Source organism: Nothoprocta perdicaria, unplaced genomic scaffold (genome assembly GCF_003342845.1).
Source record: "Nothoprocta perdicaria isolate Ctin4 unplaced genomic scaffold, notPer1 scaffold_5, whole genome shotgun sequence".
Classification (NCBI taxonomy): domain Eukaryota; kingdom Metazoa; phylum Chordata; class Aves; order Tinamiformes; family Tinamidae; genus Nothoprocta; species Nothoprocta perdicaria.
Window position 1 is genome coordinate 4,357,369 of NW_020455754.1, and position 9,857 is coordinate 4,367,225.

The following is a 9,857-nucleotide window of genomic DNA, read 5'->3' on the forward strand; positions in this document are numbered from 1 at the left end:
GAATAGGAACTTACAGTGTAGCTATACTTCTGAACTTGAGGCTTTGTTGGACTAAGTTGCCCTTGCTAAGCAGTCCATGCATCAACCTTGAGCAATCCTTAAAAGCAGAGGAGTGGGAGTGAAGGGGATCTTTAGGTGTGAGGTGAAACAGAGCCCTGAGGGGGTGACASTGCTGCAGTTGTGATTCGGACGTGTCTGCACGAGCAGCTCGGGCACCAGAGAGGCGAGCGCTGCAGAGGAGGCGCCCTGGAGTGCTGAGACCAGGGCTTTGCAGTGGGCTTGGTTTTGGCATGGAAATGCAGGGATTAAAAGCCTGCAGATGTTGTAGTGTGGCTGTATCCTTGGAGCACCAGCTGGTAAGTTCCTGTGAGCTATTAACAGTTAARAACTTGAAGAAAATTTTCCTCTCTGTTCTTGTGCTGAATTGCTGCTCATCATCTTGTCCTTAATGCCAGCTGTGTAGGTTGGCGTTTTAAGCTTCACATTTGATACCAGCAGGATTAACTAGTTCTCGTTTTGCTGAGTGGGGTAAGCCACAGTAAAAGGAAACAGAAATGTACTATTTATTAATGATATGATGTGAAATGAATTTTTTTAAGCCAAAAATTCAGGCATTGAAATTTGCAGACTGTGTGCAAGTTTAATTTGCAGTTACAGTGTTGTGCAAGCATTTTGCATTCCTACCTGAAAGGGAAGGAACTTATAATTATGTATCATCATCCTTCTAAAATTCCCAGAATTCTCCAAGTTTTTGATAAGCATCCAGGCACAGAAATTGGATATAATGTGGAATATTCATTGCCTACTGTATTATTAAGAATTGCCAACTTTCYTCTTGTTTCCTGCATACAGGTGGAAGTTAAGCCATATGTCTTGGATGATCAGCTTTGCGATGAATGTCAGGGGGCCCGTTGTGGTGGAAAGTTTGCTCCATTTTTCTGTGCTAACGTTACCTGTCTGCAGTATTACTGTGAATATTGCTGGGCTGCTATCCATTCACGCGCTGGCAGGGAATTCCACAAACCCCTGGTGAAGGAGGGAGGAGATCGCCCAAGACATATTTCATTCCGCTGGAACTAAGTGATCACTGCAGTGCTCAGATGCAGGCCTCAAATTAAGTGCACTCTTCTGTTATCCTGATTGTCCCTACCCCACCTGACCCTTTCTCTTATTCAAGATAGCATGTCCTTTTGTAGTAGTCTGTAATTTAACAATAGTATAATGGAAGAATGACCTATCATATGGGTATTTTGTAGAATCTTGTCATTGAAAACTGTATTGGGAACTCCTTTTCGTATTGATCACATGTTGCGAGCAAGTTGCATTCTCTTGCCTTTGCTATCAAGAGAACACTTAATTTCATGCAACATTTTCTTAGAGGAGAGAAAAATATTAAGAGAATTGAAACAATAGAGTATTTTGGTTTTTTAATTAAATTATTGCTAATAAAGAACATAAGAATACTTTTATTAAAATAACCATGTAACAATAACACTATCAGTCTGTTCTGACACTTTCCCCCAGGGAAGCCTGTTTTTTGCCTCTCTTTTTGTTTTGATTTTTTCAGTTTTTCCAGCAACAGATGAAGTTAGCATTTAGCTACCAACAGGAAAGAGCATGTTTAAAGCAACAAAAATGCATGAGCAAAGTTCAAGCAGCATTTATAGTAGTGATGTTTTAATCTCGCTAAGGGCTTTGAGGCCGAATTTTAGCTCGGCATGCGTCTGACCATGCCTCTGACGACCACCCACATCCAAATTACTAATGAGATAGGCAGAGCTTACTGTATTTTCATCAGAATTACTACATTTTAAGAATTTCTGAATGTAAAAGTTGAGTAAAGTTACTACTGAGGGGGGGAGTGCACTTTCTTTCTTTCTTTAAGAGAATTCAGTTGTCTGGTTACAGCCCTAGAAATTCTACCAAAGCTAGAAACATGACAACTAGTTAACTGGCATTTCCTCTCTTGAAGGATGAATATATAGATTTTATTTTTGATGGCTATATATAACTCTATATCCTAATTACTAACGTTCTTCAGGGGCCAGCCTTTGCTCTCCATTTTGACGTGAAAAAAGTAGAAAACCTAAAGATACCTCAAGGATATCACTGATTTTTTTATTGAAGTTTCGATATTCCAAACTAAAATTGGCTGCTCGTTAGATTCCCATCCTGGATGTAAAGTTAGTTTTGACTRTCCTCTAGCTTAGTTGTAACAGAAGGCATATATCTAAGTATTTTCCCAGTTTTGCTTTGCACTGTCCCCCGAGTTTTGTGTGAAATAGTGCAAACATGCGTATGCCTTTCTTAACTCTTCCTGTAGAAAAATTTCCCAACTAAAATTCCTCCTCTTCAGAACTTAATATGGGAAAATAAGGAAACACAGGTATGTGAAGTGCCAACATTGCTAAGTTAATGCCTGCTTTATTATAGCTAAGTTCTACCTTGAGAAGCATTAACACAGTACATGTTAATCGAACGATGACGAGTGGGTGCAGCRGTTTAGCTTGAAATAGTTGAATGAAGGAGTAGTTCTGAAAACTATTTTTATTGCTTTTAAACTATTGCCCTGGCCAACTTCTACCGTGATTTTTAGCAGTGTACAAACAAGCAAACTCAGTGGCAATCTTCTAAGCTGCCGGCCTGGCGTGGTACCATCGTGGATGCTCTCGGACCAAAGACTTGCCTCAGCACTGCTTGGATAACTTCTGCTCCATAAAATTGCCTTTGCTGGCCCCCCTCATCCCATTCCCCYCACCCCCAAATTATCTTTATGAGAAGCAGTTTTTATTTTCAATACAGGCTTTAATGAACTTATACCTTATCAAGTTCCAAAGGTCAAAATGGAGACATTTGCTGTCTACTAGTCAAGTATAGAAAGGGAGCTGCTTTTAATGAAATCCCTGAAAATATTGACAACAGTAATGCAAATGCAGAGTGCTCTTGTGTAGATTGTCAGGGACTTTTTTTTCTCTGAAGTACATAATTATAGTTGGAATGTTCCTTTAATTTTTTTAATGCTTGTAGTTGGCTTGGGGTGTGCTATTGTGCCGATCCTACCCAGTTAACAGGTGAGATGGGTTACCATTACAAGAAATAACACTGTTTGAGAACTAGCTTTGAATAATAATTTTCCCTTTGTACATGACCTGCTGAATTTCGGTACAGTGTTTTTGTAGCTAACTTATTTTGTCATGCACATAATGTATATTTGTTATGCACTACTTTTGTATATCTTGTTTTTCCAACAGTGAGCATTTTTAGGCACACTTTTCACTGACGGGATATCTCTTTATGCAATACCTCAATTTTTCATATTGCAAAGAGTAGCTTTTTGTACTTTTATTACTGAGAGATCTTCATATACTTCATTTTTTAATATAAATAATTTTAATAAATTTTATTTTCTTATATTCTGCTTTTTATACATTTCAGTGCTCTGCATACATTTTGAATTATGGATGTTGTGCACTGGCAATGCTATTTTAGAATCTGCAGAGAAAAGAAAGCATGTTGCTTAAACATCTTAGCCCAGCACCAGGTATTTGGTGTACATATAATTTAAGAAATAGTATATGTAAAGTTGAGAATTAAAGAAGAAAAGCATGAAAGTGACAAATGACACTGTCTTTAGACCCTGAAATTTAAATGCATAAATATAGTGTAGAAATTTAAAAGTAAAGAACCATCAAAATTGTCTACCGCTTCTTACTAAGTTTTTAAAAATTATACACAAATGCAGACGTTTTTGGTGAATGTTTAGCCATTTTTAATATTAATAACAAATTGATGTTAGGTGTTTGATGCAGAAATGTGTCTGCTCTTTTAAATTATATTTAAAGAATAAAAGAGAGCCTGCTAGGTGGCAGGCATGTAATGTTAGTATGCATGACTAATGTAAGAAATTGTTATTCTACTAATACTCACTTGTGATTGTGTGACAAGCGTGTTTACAGATTATTTGGTTACACTTCGATTTACAGGGCATAAACAATTATATACATTACTCTGTACTTAAATAGTGATTACATGTCCTTCTGGTTACATGGGATTTGTAGGTGGAGTGACCAGGTCACTCCAAATACAATTAACGTGTAATTAGTTTACGAGTCTTAGGGTATCACTTCGATTTGCAAAGGGGTTAACGAGCATGTAGTTTTATCACACTAGCATGGCACTGGCCATGTATTTACAATGTAGTTACAGAGTAATTACATGGTTATTTTTGCAATGTAAAATAAAGTGTTTCTGATTATTTTATATGTAAAGGAACCCCACTGCCCCGTGCTTTTTGGTATAGTATATACTTCTCCATACACAGACCTCTGCAGAATGCAAATTTAAAACTTGCAGTGAATGAATTTAGCGTTTTATAAGGATGCTGTTGGAAAGACTTGATAATTCACCCCTTTTGTTTTTGAAGAGTTGAAACCTTCTGTTAAAAGGTGATTTAAAACTTGAATGTGATGAATTGTGGCAAGTTAACTTCAAGTTATGTGCAATACCTATTTCAGACTTCTGGAAGATCTTTGCAGTGTAATTCTTTGTTTTTAATTGCAGACATTTAAAAATGTCATTTTCTACTGTTCTAGTAAATCCTCTTTCTTGCTGGTGTTTCTAAAGAAAAGAATCAGAAATCAATCTTTCTACTAATGTAAATTTGAGATTATTTTTAAAAAAAATGGAATAAAAGGTTTTGGTCATTTGCTTTATTTTATTATCTTATTTTAAAGCTACTGTGATAGCATTGTAAGAATTGGGACAATATTGTATTCAACTGTTTTATTTTTTATATTTTTAAATTTTAAAGTATAATTAGTTTTTATAATTTTCATCAGATTTTTTGTTATATTTTTTGGAAGTGAAACTTTTAGCAAGTGGGTGTCTAGTTTTTACTAATCCCTAATATGTTTTTCCCCCAATGTATTGCTCATATTATCAGAAGGAAAAGTTATTTAAGTATGTCAGTTAATTGTACTACTTGGCTGAATTTCCATATAGTTTTTACTGTGTATGGGGAGGTTGTAGTATTTATTATAGCATTTTAAATAAGGGTAATTCATTTTTTATTAAAGTCATTTTCACGTTTTAAGTTCATATTTTTGTATGTTCTACTCTAAGTTATATAACACAAGTTACTTTTTTTAAAGAGTTCATTTGTTGAAGTGCTAGTGAAAAATTAATGTTATTAAATAGTTTGCAAATGACTATTTATACCAGTATGCATATAATTTTTAAATATTTGTAATGTGAGATGTTGAATGAATAAAACTTTTAACTCAGTTTTTCTTCTTAACCGTTTTATTTTAAGCTTCCCTTAGGAAGACGCTGCTTCGTGGCTGAGGCGCGTGGGGCTTGGGAGCGGTTTTGGTGAAGAGTAGAGCACACGGGTGACTAAGTGCCTTGGGCCAAGGTCTGCACTTCTGGGCAAAATTCGTATGAATTTGGAGCGTGGTTTTTCCAGGGGGTGTGTGAGGGGAGCACTAACCACATGGGAGATGCTGGTACCCTGATCACTGCGTTATATTGGTGYGAGGTAAATGTGCAGAAGTGGAAAGGAGGGGGTTTCTCCAGGACTGCAGARCTGCAGCCTGGTTCAGGGCAAAGGAAGCAGCATCTTTGCTACTGCTGTCCTGATGCTGTCTTTGGGGGATGTTGGGTGCTGAGTACTTAATTTTGTGAATTTGCCACTGGTTGAGTATTGTCTAGAAATCTCATCTCGCTTTGGAAACACCCTTCAGGTTCGGCATTGTTTTGAAACAGCCTTAAAATATGTCCGCTTAGGCCAAAGAACTGTAGCTGAAGTGTTTGATCATTCTGCTTTGTGTTCTCTGCTGCTCAGTAAAAGGGACAAAGAAAGCAGCAAACAGCCGAGAAATGAAGCTTAGCTGGGCAACTGGCATGTTCAGTGCGGGGAATACCATGGAGGTAGGTAAAATACTGCACACGAGYCAGAAACCTCTGCCAGCCCCAAAGGAGACTGGTTGTGGCCTGGATGTGGCCAAGCAGGGCATGGATGAACAAGGGATCTTATTACATGTGCTGCAGTTGTCATGTGAGATTCAAAGTCTGACTTTTCCCATCTAAAGATTGCAGAAATACTCTGTGTTTAATAGATTACATCTCATTTCACAGGCAGAGCTTTTAAAAATGCAGCTCAGTAAGGTGAAATGCCCATGGTCTGGAGTGGTCAAAAATAATAGTTACTCTCAGTGATGACGGCTTTGCCTGCATCTGGCTTGCTGACAAGAAGCTTTCCGGGAAAAAATGCTATATCAGATCCCTTCTGGATTTCAGTTTGTCCTGAAACTACAAACACRCTACAGGCGGACTGCAGAAGCTGGTGCGTATCCCTGGTGGGTAAAACTGGAGAATCTCAACCGTGAACATTCAGTACAAGCTGCTTGTTGAGCACCTGATTAGCCACCAGCTTTCTCCTGGGTGCCACTTTCAGTAAATGAACTGCTACGTTTCACATGAGTGAAAAAAACTTGGGTGGAAATGGATAAAATCTGGTTATGGGTGGATATCTATAGTGATAGATAAATCTATAYAGATTTAAAGGCAAAGGTGTATTTTAAATAAGGTCCCTTAGCTGTTTGGCTATTGCTGGGCAGTTTCTACTGTTGCTCCTGGATCTATGGCTGCTGTTTGTTCAGTGCTGTGAAAGGTGCCCCAGCCGTGGTCGTGAATGTGCCCTGCTTGCCTACAGGAAATCTAAGACAAATAACAGCCTCAGAAAGGATGGATGAGGGAGAAACACTGACGTCTGTTCCTCTGTGTGAAATAAGCTGATTCAGTCTGTCAGCATGAAAAACAGCCTCTGGGRTAAGAATATGCTTGAAGCTGTCTTTTCAGCTCTAGGAGTTGAGCACAGGGGGAAATGAGCTGGTGCTCTCAGTATGTTTCTGAACTCCTCATTTGATGGGAGGAGGGGATTTCTGAAACTTGATGCTCTGCTTAATTCTATCAGATAGCAGCCATTTTCCTGATACCCAAACTAAAATCAGACTTTTTGTAAGACTACTTTTGGGAAGGCTTTTGATCTCTAACTTTTGCYTTATCTGAAGGTATCTAAGATCACAGAAATACACAAGGTCTGTTTTTGATTTTGTCTTCTGAGATTAAGCTGAGTTTAAACTCTCTAAACACGAAGTAGGTAAAGGGTTGCTGGCGGAACACATTGTTGATTTTGCATTTAGGGTTTGACTAAACTGAGTTTTAGCTATGTGGCATTTTTCAATTCTAAAGCTATATGATAGAGTGAGTTGGTCTGTTTTTTTATGAGAATAGAGAACACTGGTTTTATTTAAGTGATGGATCAATAGCGTGGATGCATTTGGCATGAGCTGCGTGCTGCACTAACACAGTGTTGTAATCTGTGCAGGGTATCAATTCACATGCCGAACAATGCATTAAAAAAAAAATGCTTGATGTCTCTGCTGACCCTCGCAGCCCAACCCAGTGCTTGAGAAAATATTTGCCCAGTCTAACTCACTGCTGCTGACTCATGAACAGGGAGCAGTTTGCTCGGGGATGGTTTATGCCTTGCTATGGATGTGAAAGGTCATTTGAGAAATGTGCCTGTTTTCAAGACTGCGTGTTGCTCTAAGCATGTGCTCGGCACTGGTTTGGGTACAGGGCACATTCATAACAAGTGTTTCTGAATTTTCTTTCAGTGAGTTAAATGTGACTTAGATTTCTGAGGAACATTCTCCATATAAGCAGCCTGGAATAGCCCCCAGCTTGGCTTCGGCAGGCCAGCTGTTTCCAGGCAGATGCTGCTCTGTACACACTGCCAGGATTGACTCAGTTCTTCAGTCAGCAGCAAGAAGATTTGCTCAGGGCTTGCTTTTTTTTCAGGGAAATGTCTTTGGAGGAAGTCAGTAATAGAACAAAGCAGTGACTGCTTTAATTTTCTTTGCAGAACTAGCAATCCTTTGAGACAGAAGCCCTACTCTTTCTTTTTGGCAGCAGCCTTATGTCTTTGGGACTGGAAGGGAGGGAATGTCCAGGATTTGGAATGGTTCTGCAAAGACCTCTAAGACTATTGCAAAGTGGATCTACTGCTGAGGAATATGTTCAGTAATGCCAGTACTGCAGTTAAATAAAACTGTATGAAGTATTTGGACAGATGGACTGAGGATTGCATTAGACTGCAGGCACACTTTGGACTGAGATTGTTATGTTAAGTTTCAGCAGCTAAGAAAACATGAACTTTCTATGTTTGGACAGGCAGTCCTGGAGGGTCCAGGTTGCTGAATCTGATGATGTAGTGGTTTTGCTTTTTATATCCTGTACTGAACGGCTGTTCTTCCAGGATGTTGGAGAATGGTATCTGGAGGTTTATCTCAGGCAGGAGTAAATTTTTTTGTGCTCACCAAGGGCCTTACTACATGTTCCCCAGAATAACAATAGGAACAGGTAGTTTTGTGGTCCCTGTAGCCCAACGTTTGGAAGAGTGAAGGTGAAATTTTGGTCCCTTTAATTTGGAAACAATTGTGTCATCATTAATGCCAATAACTTGAACACATACAACGGAAAACAGACTCGGAGGAACGGTAGTCCTAGCCTGCCTTGTGCCACATCTGCTGACTGTAAATCTGTCCCCAAATAAGACTGTTTAACTCTGYTGTTCAGTTTCAGTGATTTTGCCTTTTTGAGTTCTCTTATAGTTTTATTTCAGATTGGGATTCTTATTTAAAAACTTCTAACACAAAGTTTTTCTAAGCCAAGGGTTGCAGTCTTGCTGATCACGGTTTTGACTGTGGTCTGTGAATCTTCTGCCTAATTTGAAAATCCGTCAAGGAAAGAGTCAGACTTTCATGTAACAAACTCCATAATCTGCTAACTAAATTTATGTGCAACATGGATAAATGGGAGAATATGCTTCTTAAGAGTGGTGTGAATGAAGTGATTCCCACAGGTATGATTTATAGAGCCATCAGAGCTATGCAGGTTCATGGATATGAAATGCAGGTGTGTTAATATAGCTGGCCACTTTATCTCTGCTGCACTGTGTTGTGGCTTGCTTTAACTGTGAAACCTATTGTAAATTAAGAAATTTAAAAGTAAGCAAAAACTGAAGGYATAATGCATTGCTTCAATTTACTAGAAAGTGGGGAGTTTTGTCTTTGTAATTATTCCTTGTTATACTAATAAATGCTCTCCCGTGTATTTTGTAAAGTAACCACAGTCTAATAAGAGCACCTCATTCAAGTTGTGTGTGAAAGTGAGAGAGATACAGTAATTATCTGCACTGTTGCAGCAGGGGTAATTAACAAGGTTTGTCTGCAGCCGTCGTTCTCAGAACTAGCATAGTTTCCACAAGAAAACTTGCTAACAATGTTAAGGATTCCTATTTCAGATTGATTCATGCTTTCAAGATGGCAAAGTGATCAGGACAAAGTAATATTTCATAAGCACTCCAGCTTGCCAGCAGTATGTTGAATCGTGTAAGTATTCTGTGCAAGTCCACTGCAAAGAGGCCTCCCAGAGAAGCGACAAATCTCGAGCAGCAGAATGAGATTCCTTTCTGCAGGGATGAGATAAATCACTGCCTGTGCAGGCGGTAACGACCCCTTGGCTCTTCCCTTCTTTCTCCATCACGTAAGCTTAGCCGTGCCAACCCCACAACCTATGGTATTTTAAAACAATAATCAAGGTTAACAGGGGGAGACAAGGCGTCCTGAACAATGGGATCTGGGAAACAATGCGAGCTCCAAGTTGGAGAGCTGACATTTGAATTCCAAACAAATGGCATGATGAGCTGCAGACTGAAAGCTAGAATCTGATCTATTTTTAACCAAGCAGTTGAGAAAGTGGTGAAGCCGAGATGTTTTTRAACCAACAAATAA

General features: G+C 38.8%; 1 protein-coding gene across 2 annotated transcripts in view; it reads left to right on the top strand.

The window, feature by feature from the left end:
• CPEB4 (cytoplasmic polyadenylation element binding protein 4) overlaps positions 1 to 1,776 on the top strand; it is a 37,287-nt gene extending 35,511 nt beyond the window's left edge. Inside the window, exon 9 of one of the 2 annotated variants that reach the window (XM_026047669.1) lies at positions 853 to 1,776. In XM_026047669.1, coding sequence (XP_025903454.1) covers positions 853 to 1,080 — 228 coding nt within the window. In that variant the 3' untranslated portion in view covers positions 1,081 to 1,776. The remainder of the gene's footprint in view (positions 1 to 852) is intronic. The other variant, XM_026047670.1, reaches the window with a different exon arrangement.
• The last annotated feature ends 8,081 nt before the right edge of the window (positions 1,777 to 9,857 follow it).